General features: G+C 45.2%; 1 protein-coding gene across 3 annotated transcripts; it reads left to right on the forward strand.

Moving 5' to 3' along the window:
- The first annotated feature begins 2872 nt into the window (after positions 1–2872).
- Positions 2873–14721, forward strand: LOC144128153 (uncharacterized). Of its 3 annotated transcripts, none has more exons than XR_013313707.1 (4): positions 2873–3452; positions 5758–5935; positions 5996–6090; positions 9221–9354. XR_013313707.1 is itself a non-coding variant. In XM_077661257.1 (4 exons), the coding sequence occupies exons 1-4, from the start codon at positions 2982–2984 to the stop codon at positions 13716–13718; spliced, it is 480 nt and encodes a 159-aa protein (XP_077517383.1). In that variant the 5' UTR covers positions 2873–2981; the 3' UTR covers positions 13719–14721. The 3 variants fall into 3 exon arrangements, 2 of the variants coding, with proteins under 2 accessions (XP_077517383.1, XP_077517381.1); XM_077661257.1 differs by lacking the exon at positions 9221–9354 and adding an exon at positions 13714–14721 and having other exon boundaries at positions 2873–3183; XM_077661255.1 differs by having other exon boundaries at positions 2873–3183.
- The last annotated feature ends 907 nt before the right edge of the window (positions 14722–15628 follow it).

Below are 15628 nucleotides of genomic sequence, written 5' to 3' on the forward strand. Positions count from 1 at the left end.
CTGTAACTCCCGGCCAGCCCTCCAGCTGCTGTCCAGGCCTCATGACAACGTGGCCACTACCACCCTGCTACGGGCCCGCCTGCAGACCCTAGAGGATGCGGGCCACCAGATCTCCCTGCATTGTGTGCCGGGCCACTCCGGCATTGAAGGCAACGACCTGGCCGACGCCCTGGCCAACTCTGCCCACACCGATGGGCCCCCGGTACCTTTGCAGTGACTCAACATGACTTTGCCCGCCCCCTCCTCATGCAGATGGTACGGGCCATTCACCCCGACAGGAGGATTGCGGCCTACAAGCCCTTCCACCGGCTCTCGGACCAGCTGCCCAGGCGGGAGCGAAATATCCTCCTGCGCCTGCGCATCGGGTGCACGTGGACGCCTTCCAGGTTGTACGCGTATGGCAGGGCCCACTCTCCTGCCTGCCCCTCCTGCGTGGACACGGGGACGCTCGGCCACCTCCTGCTGGCATGCCCGACCCATAATCCCCCCAGGCGACGACTCGAGTCGGGATACCGAGCACTCAGTCTTCCGACTACCACGGAGCACAACCTCCTCTTCCTGGCTCGCAGCCAGCTCCTGGTGCATCGGGTCCTCCTCTCCTTCCTCGAGCAGACTGGCCTGAGCAACCTCCTCTAGACATTCGCCCCGTCCAGGTCGAGGCGATGGATCTGAGCGGACCGATGCTCAGTCCCCTTCCCGCTGCTTGCACACATTCCCAGTGCACCGAGGCTCCTCTCCTCCCTCACCAGGCGCTTGCACACTTTCCCAGTGCACCGCGGCTCCCCTCCCTGTTGGACGCTGACGTTGCTGCGGCGGTGCGACTCCTGAGCGGCCAAGGACCTCCACGGATACGACGGTGGCGACCTCCCCCCCCCCCCTACCCCCATCCCTAGCTGGTCCCGAAGAGTGACCAGTATTCCTCTCCCCCCCTCATAGCAACAACAACACCACCACCACCAAACAAACGAGGTGGCGCTGCAGTCGCTAGTGGGCTCGCGGTAGGCAAAAAGGCCAGGGAGTGTCGTCGCGGACAGGTGTTGAGCGCTGGTTTTCAAGGCTTGTAGGCGCGTTTTCAATTTCTGCGAATCACAGCAGTGGTTGACGCTTTCAACTTAGTGATTTATCGAGGTACACGCGCTCGCATTGGCCACGTGGGGCGTATTCAGAGAAATAGTTCGCCACTGTGTATTGCATATATGGTCAGTAGTAAACAGAAAGCGTTTCTGCAGTTGATTTCTACGCTATAGGTATTGAATAACACAAGTTTTTGACATTTGGACAGTTAGCAGCATAACTGGTCTACGCTGGTCCTCGCATCGCTAGCGCCGGGCGCGGCTGCTTCAAGCCGCGGCAAAGTTCGCGTGCGTTCTACGCCTGCGGTACGAGAGGCCGCTCGGGGTTGAGCTTTTGGCTGTAGATCTCGGCCGAAACTTATAGTGTTTCTTTTCGCGGTTCCGCGCAGCAAAATCAGAGAAACACGACGTGCCACTCAGCCCCTCGTAGTTTGGGTTCCTCGTGTGTGTAATATATATATATATATATATATATATATATATAAATATATATATATATATATATATATATATATATATATATATATATATATATATATATATATATATATATATATATATATATATATGCGGTTGTGTAGACTGTAACTTTCCTCTGTTCATAAGATCACAGCTCTGCATGCGCCGTTGCATATATGTGTTCCGCCGCTGCGTCAGTGCTGTGGCATGTTGCAAGTTGCGCGTCCGCGCCGTAAGTGTCGCCACGGTCGGAACGATTGCAGCGATCCTGGTATCTGGCAGCAAACGCGGCTATATATATATATATATATATATATATATATATATATATATATATATATATATATATATATATATATATATATATATGCGGTTGTGTAGACTAACTTTCCTCTGTTCATAAGATCACAGCTCTGCATGCGCCGTTGCATATATGTGTTCCGCCGCTGCGTCAGTGCTGTGGCATGTTGCAAGTTGCGCGTCCGCGCCGTAAGTGTCGCCACGGTCGGAACGATTGCAGCGATCCTGGTATCTGGCAGCAAACGCGGCTGGAGTCAATGACACAACGCGTCTGCGCCGCCAGTGCCGCCGCGGGCAACGCTGCAGCGCAGTGGCAGCAGACGACAGCGACCGGCGCAAGCATAGCGAGCAAAGTTTTGAGCAATTTATGTTTTTACCGCCAACTCCCAGGCACCGCCACCGTCGCATTTCAAAATCGTCCCCATTGGCTCTACGGGAATGTCACACCCTTGGCTGCGTCACCTAAGCTTGAGCGTATGCATATGCGCTTGCTAGTCAGATGCGACACGAATGAAAAAACGGACTGTGAGTGCGCATACAGTGCACGGCATCTTCGGAGACTGCGAGAAGTTGCGTCGGTCGACGACCCGGAAATCATTGCTTGGCGTGAGAGCGCCCGACAGCGTAAAAACAAAGCACGAAAGGCTAAGCGTGCCTTCCAGACGTCGAAACAGCGGGAAGGACGTCTCGCCAAGCAGCGGCGTCAAGACGCAAAGCGACAGAGACGCCGAGCCGTTGCCGAACTACAAGAACGTCCGATGGAGCAGGGAGAACCAGACTCGAAGAAGACGTACGCGTCGGATAAGCGCAACGAGGATGTTCGAGTCATTTCGCTACGTATATCCTGGCCTAGCTAAGCTAAGCCACTCCTGTTTTTTATTGCGAAAGCAATACTACGCCAGCAGGTCTAACCGCTCGTCGCGTATGCCGTGAGCCCCCCAGAGCCGGCGCTGCGCTGGCTGCGCTTAGCAGGTGGTGTGACGTCAGTTCTCTCCGTTGCTATGACGACGCATGACGTCACCTTGCTCCCCACCGCAGCTAGAAGGTAGCCGCTCATCAGGTGGTGTTGGCTCGTCGCGTGTGGTCGCTCCGTGGCGGCTTCACTGGGATATATAGCGGTGCGCTACGCGTTGGTTGATCAGTGTCGCCATGCAAGTTACCGACGAAGAGTCTATATCTGAATCTAGTTGCTCTACTGCTTCTGAACAGTTCATTTCTAAGGCGAAAGCTAAGCAAGCTAGGAAGAATGAGAGAGAGAGGCTGCAACGCGCCCAGGAAACAGAGGAACAACGAGAAGAACGATTGCGAAAACGACGAGAAGCCGAAGCAGCTAAGCGGGCCACTTTAGAAGGTGAGTCTAGTCGTGCTAGACGGAATGAAACTTTGAGACGACGACGTGCCGAGGAAACAGAAGAACAACGGGCCGAACGTCTTGAAAAGCGGAGGAGGAAAAAAGTGTGTGTTTCTACTGAAGAACCTGTGCAAACGAGTGACTACATCGAACGAGTGGCTCAGTTTGCATCAGCTACACGCGAATTCCATCACTGCTTCACCGAGAACCCGTTTGCAAGTGTGTGTTGTGTACGTAATCGACTGTGGCATAAGCGGGATTTGCAAACGGTGAGTGAGAACATGTATGTGAGTCTTCGTGAAGCCTTCCAGATTTGACTGAAGTGACTATAGAAACTGCCAAGGTGTGCAATACTTGTAACTCTAGTCTGAGAGAACAGAAGATTTCACTGTACAGTGTGTCGAATGGCCATAACTACCCTCCAATGCCACCAGGTTTGCCCCCGCTGAACTGTGTAGCCGAAAGGCTAGTTTCACCTCGCATCCCTTTCATTCAGATAAGAAGATTGATGAATTGGCGCAATGGCCAATAGGTAATCAAGGGTGCGATCATCAGTATACTCGAATTAAACAAAGCAAGTCCAAGCTGAACCAAGTCCAACATCAAGTTACACCACAGGCAGAACTACAAGCGTAGCCATGCAGATGTTGGTTTTGCAATTCAACCAGGTTTAACCAGAGCTAATCCACAGCCAATTTTTTTTGTAATCCATGCATTCTAAAACGATACATGTGGCTTGCACTGCCAGAGAAATGTCTAAATAACCAGAAAGAGCCCGAGAAGCAGTTATTACTGAGAACAATAACTGGATGGAGTTGCCTTTTTGAGTGCCATGCATCATGTTTACATTTGTACAAACATGTTGGGTCGCGGATATAACGCCCCGGTAACAAAACTGGGATTTAATGGGTAGAAACTAAGCTGTAGCAGAAAGAAAATTGGGCAAGTATTAATGCACAGGAAAAGCTTGAATGTGCAAATCAAAACTTGCATATGTACATTCCAGGGTAAAAGATGTACGTACTTAGAGACAAATGATCACAGTGCAGCTAGCAGTGTTGACCAGATAAAGGAGTGTAATAACTAAACAAAATTGTGCACCAACTAAGGCATCCATGGCACTAATCGTAATCATATTTAGAAGTGGCAAAACCGTCGTAACGCGAAAGCAACATGAGTCATATGTGACTGGAGACCTGCTGGTTTACAGAGACAAACAATACAGGGCTCGAAAATTTGCAGCTGTGTATAGGGGATACGCATTCAAGAAACAGTGACCACTATATCAGTGTCCATGCAGCAAGGCGAAAGGCTACATTGCCTGTCTAATTGGCTTAAATCTCCCTATTCCAGCTGACACCACTGAAGCTGCTTATTAGACGCCAATATTGGCACCCATGATTTCCTGTGAATACCCCCATATACATGGTTCCTTGTCAGTGCAGGCATACATAAAAGAATGCTAATTTAAAATATTAACCAACAAGAGGCCTGATGTCGAAGGCGGGAAAAGTTATACCTGTTAGCTTATTGTCGGTTGCTTAGAAGGTATTTACTTAGGTAATTTCTGGCAGAATCGGCGCAACATTACACTTTATTCAGTCAAGACACAGGTCAGGCTGGTTTTGAGAAAGGGTACTGGATGAAAACTACATTGATGCCATCATTTCAGTTATAGCTTTACTGCAGCGGTGGCCTAGTAGACTGAGCATCTGCCTCGCATGCAGGAGGTGTGGGGTTCAGTCTCTAGTTCCGCAGGGTACCCACCGGTGGTCCAATGAGTACAAGCTTCCCCTGGCGTGGTGCTTTGCTTATTCAGGGTGAAATGCATGGGGAATGGGTGTTTGACCCCACCTTGAGTAAATGAAAATACCTTGTGCCATGATGCTCGTTGGCCGCAAATGCCCTTCAGCCATAAAAATTTACTGTCACCATCATCATCAGTTGTAGAGATTTGTGCAGAGTATAACAAAGTCGATTATTGAAAAAAAAGAAAGTATTCATTGAATGCAGATGTTGGCAATCCCATGGAAATTGCATTACTGGATTGTGGATGAGACAACCATAAATCCACCAGAAAATACCTACAGGGACAGGACACGTAGTGAGCAGTTTCCCAATGAAAAATGCCAATCCTGCAGAAAGGGAATCAGGCAAGGCATGACCACCTCCTCATTTACATGCACTGCATGTTTTTGAAAAGCATCCGTGATAGTAAGCAGCAGTGGTCAGTCAAACTTTAGATTTACTTTTGATAATGTGTAATTCATGCACAAGACTGTGACATCTAAGGTACAGGTTTGATGCAAAAGAATTTGATGGGTGCAAATTAATCCCTGAAAAGTTCAACTTTATTTAGTCTTTCTAGTATTATCACTTCATCAGAAATGCAGTAGCATAGGCATATTAGAGTACAGTAAGGATAGGTGTGTGGGAAAACAAAGCCTTGTGATTTATTCTGGTGCCTGTTATTGTCACTTAATCAATTCTTGGGTCCACTATTAATTTGCATCTGAATCACTTCAGATCAATAATGCTGCATTGGCAGCTTAAGAGTCCTCATGTTCTTCGCAGGAGCCCAATGTTCCCAACAGAAGACTGAAAAATGCTGCTGCTATGGATGGCATTGCAACCTTAAAGGAGAGGCCAAACACGTACAAAAAGCACTCTGCAAAAAGCAAAGGCACCAGCACCTGTTCACCAATGCGTGGCAGAAGCACGCAGACAGAAATCTGCATAAAGACAAACAGAGGTCAGCAAAGTGGTGCCGGCCTTTGTGAGAATTCCAAGTGATCATGTTCTGTATTTACAGTGACGCAAACGGCAAGGCTTATGCTCGGACAAGCAACGCAGACATAAGGTCCCCGGATGACATCTCCGGGTGCACAACTTCGTCCATGTTTTCTGGTAAGCCCTGCCTTGCATGCTGCCAGTTCCAGGTGTTCAGGCATGGTTACGGCCACATCCTAGCTGATGTTGAAGCTTCTGTTCGCTGCCATAAATTCAGAAGCCAGTTAGCCAGTGCTGGTCTTAATAGCATCATTAACTTGTGAGTTTAGGTGTACATTATATGGTTCCATATTTCCCCTCCTTGAATGGTGCTGTTACCAGGCATCATTTTTTCCTTTCACCACTCAGCTATGCTGGCAGTGCATTGAATGCTCAAGTGATTTGGTAACTGATTCTCAAGTAAATGAGTGTGACAGTCACAGGGTAGTTCCCTCTTTCTCATTGTATTCTGCTCTCTGATCAACTGCTATATTGTCTACATCTCAAAGAGATCCAATCACACGGTCTGGTCTGGGATCAGCCACCACATCCAAACGAAATGATGTGTGCTGTGTGCAATTCCTCATCTGGAGCATGTACCAAAGGTTACCCATTCACGTCTCCTTTCCTGCCTTATCTAGTGTCGCTTAACTGTTTATTCACGAGAGGTGGTCACCGTTGCATACCATTTGCGTTCAGCCAGTGGCTAAGGTTGACAACCAAGTGTGCAGCAGTGGACCATTAGGTATAGTCCACTTTTGAGAGTGGATTTATGGGTACCTCGGCTAGTTGTTGTGGCAGCATCTCATAAAAATGTAGCTTGAGAGATGGCACAGAAAAAGAAAATTCAGGGCCAGTGAGGACTGTAAAAGGATCTTCATCAGGGTGCATGGTGGTTGGGTACTGGTGAAAGAAAAATGATGGGTGCAACATTAGGAGGTACAAACAGCAGGGTGGATAAAAGAAGAAACTTGAGTAGGTTTTGAGAGCTTTGCTAGCTGGCACATGTTTGATGAAGGAACCATTTGAAAAAAAAACCGACTGCAAGGAGGCACACACCACAAGATGACTGACAGCTGTGCTTTGTTGAAGAGTTGCATCCCCCAGCAAGACTAACGAATGAAGCACACAGAAAATGCCACCAACAGACAGTAAAAGTGAGGAGATAGGTACAAGCTGCAAACCTGTCACCAGCTATCTGAAAAACCGAAATTTGTTTTCCATCGGGCAGATTGATGGGGTGCTAATGCAATTTCTGCCATGCATTTTGATGTAATAGACCTCTAGAAGTTTCCTTCCATCTTTATCCTTATTTCTTCCAAGGATACAGATGTCAAACAGCCGGTGGCACCCACTGTTTCTGCAGTACGTTCAGGGGAAGTGTGCTGCATCAGTAGAATCCAGGGAAGCATAATGTTCTCGCACCCTCTTATTGATACACCAGTCTATTCATCTGATGTAAACCTTTTTGCATGTCAAAGGGATTTTGTATATCGCATGTGTGACACATGACGTTAAAAGGTTTTCATGCTGCGTCGTGCACGCTCCATTCCTCAGCTTGCCTTCTGATACATGGGAGCACAAGCTGGAAAGCTGGCATGAAGATGAAAAAGTACTCACCCCATAGCTGAAAACAGCTGCCATAATGCTGTGCACCAATCTGTGCACATACAGGACGACTTCAGGCTGCTTCCTTTCACCATGAGCAGCGTGAGCTGGGTCCTCTGTTTCCTCCTTTATCTTCAGAAGTAATTATGCAGCAAGCACAATCAGAAGGGCTCGAGGGGAAACTGCAGCTTCCAGACCACCGGGTGATGTTGCTTGTCGAAGCTGCTTTTCATCGCATGGGGGCAGCTTGTTTTGAAAAGGTAATGACATCCTAGATTAAATCAAAAACAGAAGCTGGCTTTAGTGCAGATGTAATGTGGAGAATAAATAACTGATAGACTGTTAGTGTGAGAGAATGGATTCAATAGCAAGGAAACTTAACCATGGGTAGCAGGTTGGTAGCTGTGAAAGTGATTCTACTAAATTTTCGGCAATAGGGTGTCCATGATTGGCACAGGATTGGAATAAAAGGAACTAAGAGGGAGGCCTTCGCCCTGCAGTGATAGCCTTTCTGATGGCATTCATTAAATCGGACATAAAAAACTATAAACGGTAGAGCCCTACCCACAAGTAATTGCACCCAGTACGCCTTTGGAAGAGGTCTTGAAGCATTCCTCAAAAGTGGTAACTTGACACAATTGGTGTGACTAGCTCATCTGAGCTGCTTCTGTTGCAATGCTGTGGCCTCTCCTAACGCTCTTTAGTTATCCACACAGCCTGTTGCAGCTGCAGCCGTGTTATCCCGACAAATTTCCTAATGTCATCCTTCCACCCAACTAAACGCTCATGAGCTCTTTTGCTTAACAAAGTATCGCTACTGTATGAGGTCCACTGCATGAGGTCCAATTCCATTTCCTCTTCTTGATATCGGCTAGGATGTAGCTAACACAGGTTTATTTTCTAACCTATGCTAGTCCCTGTCTTGGCATCACCTCTGTAACTTTTCTTTGCATAGTTTGCTTCACAGTCCTTCACCTAACTTCCACATTTATCATTTCCCTGCCAATCGCAGCAACTCTAGTGATTGCTGGCATGATACAACTATGACATTACTTTCCTCTTGTAGGATTCTTTAAATCGGTGTAAATAATGCTAGAATGCCTGCTCAGTGCACCCAAGCTTTCTTATTCTCATTATTTCTTTCTCATGGTCTTGACCTTTGCTTGTTACTTTGCCCATTGGTATTCTTTTACAAGTTTCAGCACTTTATTACCTATCATTAACTGTTTTGAGTTTCTTTGATTCCTGATTGTTGCTTTAATTTTCCTATCATTATACTTTGTTTTCTCCAGACTTCTGTAATGTGCTAAAAATTCATCTCAGGTTGCTAGGATATAATAGCCAGCAAATCTGTAGCTACTTAGCTTTTCCTCATTAACTTTTTTGCCCTTATTTGTCTCTGTCCAAGCCTCTGAATATGTGCAGGAATAGTACTAGAGAGATTCTGTCACGTTAGCCTGCATCCTTTCTTTTTTTTTTTGTATTTGATGACCTTTCATTGTACAGTTCCAGTCTATTTTCTTTAGAATATTTATGTATGCATTTTGTATATTTAGGTAAGCCTTCATGACTGCTGACATTTCAGCTTAACTAAATGTTGCTTTGTATGAGAAGCACGGATAAAACAAAGTCATGTCAAACCGTCTATGACTTTTTACAGTGGGATTTCCACGTACTTACCTGTGCTGTCATGGACAGAGCTTACGGTTCAAATAATGGCCACATGGTACCATAGTTCCTGGCAGCACCACGCGACCTGAGCGTCTGTGATTTTCCGTGGTGCCAGTCCTGAAGATAGTGGCGAGCAGTGGCCAGTAAGCAAGTGGCCAGTCATTGAGCCATGACTGCTGTAGGGTTTGGTGAGCTACCTCGTGGCATCAGGATTCGATCCCAGTACCTGCTGCAGATGACCGACAGCTGGGCCAGTGCTGCAGCAGTCTGTATGTGGTGATCACAAGTGTGAAAACAAATTTTTTCATATTTCAAGAAATAAGTACGGCTGTTCTTGTCACTTATTTGCACATTTTGGCAAATTTTGGCATTTTGGCAAGAACTCACCTGATTGTCATCTTTCTTTATGCACTGGAGTGGGCCAAGGAGAAAGTTTAATTAAAAGGCCCCTCGATGTCAAGCTAGGTGTTTACTGGAAAGAAAAAGCAAGGATATTTTTCCTGAATTTCGTCAGTTTCAGAATGGAATGTGTTCACTGCTGTTGTGCAGGCATTGCAGAACTGCGGTTTAGAAGAGGCATATGAAAGGTACAGGAAAATATTATAAGCGGCTGCACAGCCATCATAATACACCATAAGGAAAGTGATAAAATCCCTATCAAAAAAGGTGTTAAGCAAGGAGACACAATCTTTCCAGTGCTGTTCATTGTGCATTTACAGCAGGTGTTCAGAGACTTGAATTAGTTAACTGTTGGGGATAAAAGTTAACAGAGAATACCATAGTAATCTGCGATTCGCTGATGACATTGTCTTGCTGAGTAACTCAGGCAAGGCATTGCAAAGCGTGACTGGAACCTTAGACAGGCAAAGCAGAGTGATGGGCCCAGAAATTTAATCAAAATAAAGTTTGGTAGCTTTGGAAGGGTGCAATAGGAAATTACGCGTTGGAGGTTGTCAAGGAATGCATCTACTTATGCGAGTATTGACTGGTGACCTGTACCATGAGAGTGAAATAATTTCGAATGGAGTGGAGTTCATTTGGCAGGCACCCTCGAGCCACTAGTAACACCTTACTAATATACCTAAAAAATTATGCAACAGCTGTATCTAGCAAGTACTTGCCTATGGGACTGAAACCTGGTAGCTAATGAGTCTTGAAATGAAGTTTAGGACAGCACAGTGAGCTATGGAAAGGAAAAATGATAGTTTTATCATTAACCATTAGTAGGATAGTGGTACACATATGTACCACTTTCTCACCATAGCCTTCTTAAACGCAAACCTACAACTGTACACCTATCTACCACTTTTTTGTATTCTGCCCTCTATTAATTAAGGGCTCAAACAAACAGTTCAATGTGTTTTTACGTTTTTACTAATTGGTGTCGTTCGTATATACTGTCTCTTTGCGAGTGCATGTGTTAGATTTTTCAGCTCGGCAGAATTTGGCATGAAACAAACGGTGGGGAAAGAACAATTTCTAATGCCTGTCTAAATTTACCCATCTCTAAACCAGTCTTTATAATTCAATTCAAATTATTGAAACTTATGTGGCATTTGAGTATGTAGTTTTTTTTTCAACTGCCTTCAGGTTAGATTTTGCGTGACAGCGCGTCTCCTAAACGGCTCACTCGAGTTATCAGCTTCAGTAATGCAGTGCTTCAAACGAGATGTGGAGGTTTTCAAGCATGTATGGGTATTGTGCACATTTCACGCCGGTACCATTGATCATAAGAGGCCGCAGCTTCTTGTTTCAATTACATGACAAGCTGGAGCTGAGCAAAGATGAGGCGAATGCATTAGTGATCAGGAATTTGTTTCGGAGTGGACACCAGCAGGTGAAAGTGAGGAAAACAACTATAAGCCTTGTTGTAGCACTGCTACTCTGAAAGTGCAATGATTTGTAACAGTGCAAAAAGCCTCTGAAAAAAAAAAGTCGCGTGCCAGCCTTGACTGGTTTATGAGGACGATGGTGCATCATTGCACAGCTATTAGGGCAATTACAGGCTTAGAGGAGTGTGTTCATTTTTAAATGGATTGAATGAGCATTTCACTGGACACTGTACTCCTTCCGCCCATCACTGCATGAATGAAAATATTAAGGATCTGCATCTGCAGCAATCTGCAATACCAAGACGTGATAGGCGGTGGGTGACAGTGCAGTTCCGCATGTACATCTAGAACCGAAGCTAGATGCCAAGTTTTATTTTCCGTGTAATGCTTTAAGCCATTCCACCAGCGAACTGGTCATAAATGTTTTTGAAGCGCTTTTTACCTCTAATGCAATTTTTTTTTGCCTAAAGGACAGCAATAATATACATGCCAATTTTGGCTTCTTATGAAAACAGTGGTACACATGTGTACCACTTTTTTTCTTCAAAACCAGTGGTTGAAATGACCTCAAATTAATTTCAACCAGTTTCTAGAGCCATTCTAGGTACAATTTTACCATTTGTATGCACGTGAAATTTCACAAAATTTCATGCCTCGCAATGGGTTGAGAGACGGGAAGAGAATAGAATGGGTCTGGGAACAAACGGAGTTAATGACATCCTAGTTGAAATCTAAGAACAAATTGGTATGGGCAAAGGCTGCATACCACATTAATAGTAATGCAAAGGCAAGATGATGATTCCTTAGGGTAACAGAATCGATACAAATGTGAATACAAGGGAACGAATGTGGGTGGCAAGAAGCAAGTTGCAAAGATGAGATTGGAAAATTCGCTGGCACTAGACTGGCTCACTACAGGGCTGATTAAAGCACAGCTGGAAAAGCCTTTATCCTGCAGTTGGACATAATCTGGCTGGTGGTGATGTACAAAACCACTAAGTTCAGCTAAGGGACACAAATCATGCCGTGGTTGTTAGCAGCTGTGTCAGTTTAAATGCGATAGCATTAAGGGTCCTGTGCAGCAGAAAAACCGGCAGCGCCGGCGGCGGCGTTAGTGAAAAATTCTCAGAGAAGCAGACACCCGCCTGCCACCTAGGTCACATTACCTTGTGACGTCATCACAACCTGTCCACCGTGGCATGCGGCAGTTAGTGATTAGCCATGAGATGTTGCTAAGGAAGAGCAGCCTGGCTCTCGCAAGCCTCACATGTTTGAAAGAGTCACCTGCTGGGGCGGTGGCACATCGCTTAATTGTAACACCACTGAGCCAGGAATTGTATGAGGACTCCCCGCGATCTTTGAATGTATAATAGAGAATGACCAATTCCACATATATGGGCATGTAGGCATGCAGAACTGAGGTGACAGAGAAGGACTAGTACTTGTGCATGAGGGATCTCTGATGCTATCTCAATGTGTGCTTATAAAGGAGTATAGGCACCAAATTTCTGCTTGCATGTTTTCATCTTTCAAATGATGCAATGGTCATTAGTATACATGGATCACCGTGCGGCATTCGCCTGTGACTGCTGAATAATTTTTCTTTTTGATGCTGTTCTGGTTTCGGTTTATCTACCTTATGATGGCTTTGACGTATAGTTAGTGCTTAGGTTATGTGAGGCATACAAAACAATGGTAATGTAACTCCTGATACGTCATTCGCTTTTATTCCAGCTTTAGAAGCAGGCTGTCTTAAATGTTTTAGAGAATTAGAACCATGTATCAACGATTACTATATTGCGGTTTTTTTTGTGCCTCACATGACCTAAACCCCAACTAACCATCACAGCTATTGTTTGGCTCATGATACTGAATGAGATTAGAAATCCAATTAGTATAAATTATTTAGCAGTCATAGGCGAATACCACATGATGATCCATGTATTCTAAGGTCTAGCATGCTGTGGGCCAGTAGTTTGTAATGTATCTGGCCCTATTTATCTGCTGCCACATTCACACTTTTTGAGGTGTATTAGTACTGTGCAGCTGACATTTGATGTTCCCTCTAACACAGACTGCGAAGCTAAGAGCTCATCAGTAACTTATGTGTGCTGTGGACACACTTTGTCAGAAAGGTATGTACTACAAAAAATAGTGGCAGTCAATTTGCATAGTTAGGCCAAATATTAATTCTCTGCTGCGTGTAGAAGTGTATTATTTGGCTTGGGTGTTCACGACGAGACAATGTAGTGATTGGGCGAGTTTATGTATTCTCCGCAGAAGGTGCACCACTGCCCAGCGATGGCAGGTGCTGTCATTGGTGGGGCTTATGAGACCCAGGCTGCTCTTTCTGAGCAACCTCTCACTACTAATCATTCAAAGAACTGCGATCTGCCGTGGCGAGCAGTCTGTATACACACGCACACACACACCTGGCAGGTTGTTCACAACCCAGTGGGCAAGTGGGCAGCCTGCCACAAAGCAGGCTTCAACTAAACAAGCGAGCAAACAAACGCTCAACAGCTGAATGCAGGGAATGCACATAAGCGCTATCGCACTAAACAAGTTGCTTTTAGTGTAGTACTAAGCTGGCATTATGTCGTGTGCACAAAACATGCATGTGCATGCTGCACCGTGCCACCTGAGGCAGCCTAGGGCAGTGTGAGGTGAAGCTGGCCAGCATCACCGTTGAAGACCAGGAGGCGCTGCTCACCATCGTCATGAAGTCAGCAGAAGCCACTGGGGCCCTGGTCTAAGGACACCATGCGCAATAGCTCCAGCCATTGTTTCTTCAAATAAATGTTTATTCTCTCTCTCAATTGCTGAGCTGTTCCGAGCAGCCTAGTCAGCTCCAGTATTGCAGCACAAACAACTTCAAAAGTTCAGAAAAGTGTAAAGAAGGAAGTATGGCTAGAAAAATAATGCGGAGAAAGGTGAGAAGCCTAGAAAACAGTGTGATGAGTGCTGTTGCACGTGGCTGGACCAGCTGTGGCACGCAGTGGATTAATAGGTAACTGTCTAGACTTCTGCGTGATGTTATCATTCGTGTTGCTGTGGTCTGGGAAAAGTGACTCCAAAGTACTACGTACTGTGTTTTTTTTTTATGCAGTATTCTAAGCATTTCGGCAAACATAAATTTGCAGTTATGGCTAGTACATCCATCCTGTCTGCCACCAGGCCACACTGCTCCACCAAAACGAATGAGATATGCTAGTATATCAGCTCCAGCACAAAAATGGTGACAATGCTAACAAAGCTACATTCATATGGAATTAAAGCCAAATGTATGTTGGGTGGACACTACGTACTAGCACCGTGTAACATTCCTAGCAACTGAAAGGGAATAACTGGCTCGTGCACTACACCACAACTGTTCTTTTCTAACTGATATTGAATGCTGAGGCTGTGGGACGATGACAATGACTCCAAGACAGCTATTCTTGAGATGTGGAAGATATGTTTTGCTTATTGAAACCCTGAGGAGCAGTTCAGCCAGCATCGAAAATTGTGTTTCAATTGAATCACTTAGCAGAAGAAGTTGCCACTGATTTAAATTGGTTTCAAATATAAACTCTAAATGTGATTAATTGCTCTCAAATGTCTGTGTTCTTCAGCGAGGTTTTGCAATATAGGGACCTTTGAGGTCTTGTCGTCTTGTGTCACTAGAGTCAGCTGCACCCGGTGCGGTGGCCAGTGCGTCACCCCCCCCCCCTTCCCTTTTGTCTTCCAGTGCAAGGCGCTATTGCCGTTCTCTGCTTCAGTATTGAGCTCGCTGCATACCATACGACAGATAATTCAGTAAACAATTGCATGAAAAACCCAATTGGTGAATATATTTGCATCTTCATATTTCTAGAGCCAGAAAAATAACACCTGAAATTTCCTTTTTGAACAAAGGTGCACTAAATAGGAGATAACCACAACAGTGTTTTGAAGATGTGCAGCAATTGACAGTGCGAAAAGAATTGTAAATATTTTGTGAGCATTTAAAAGGTTTACAAAGATATGAATAGGAAAAGATAGTTAAAACTGCAACCAGCCAATAACTATTACAATTAAGATATACAGAACGACTAAATTTATGTCTGCAGGGTTGTCTTGAAAGAAGCCAAAAATCAACTGATGCAAACGCCTACCCAGCATGTGAGAACACGTCTATTCATTACGTAGGAATGATCAAGGACAACTGCAGCGACAAATGGCACAAGGTCCAGTCAAACACAAAAAGAACTGAATTATTGCCGTGGGAATAAGGAAGAACAAAAAAGCAACCATTCAAGAGAGTTTAGACAGATACCGGAAGACAGCTAAATTAAAATGCAGGGATGACAAGGCAACATTATTTATTACAGCAGAACAAATGCCTTCAGAGCACCTAGTAAGTCGTTTACTCCAGTATGTTGAAACACTTATGAACATGTACACGCTAGTACTTCAGCCCAACTAAAACACTGGAAGTGATAGGATGGCAAGTGCAGTTTAGTGTGGCCGAGAAAGAAACCAAGAGATTCCAAACTTCGTGCCATGGAAGCATTAGGGTTCCCAACTCTATGTAAAGATATTTA

The sequence above is a fragment of the Amblyomma americanum genome, chromosome 4, assembly GCF_052857255.1.
Source record: "Amblyomma americanum isolate KBUSLIRL-KWMA chromosome 4, ASM5285725v1, whole genome shotgun sequence".
NCBI lineage: Eukaryota > Metazoa > Arthropoda > Arachnida > Ixodida > Ixodidae > Amblyomma > Amblyomma americanum.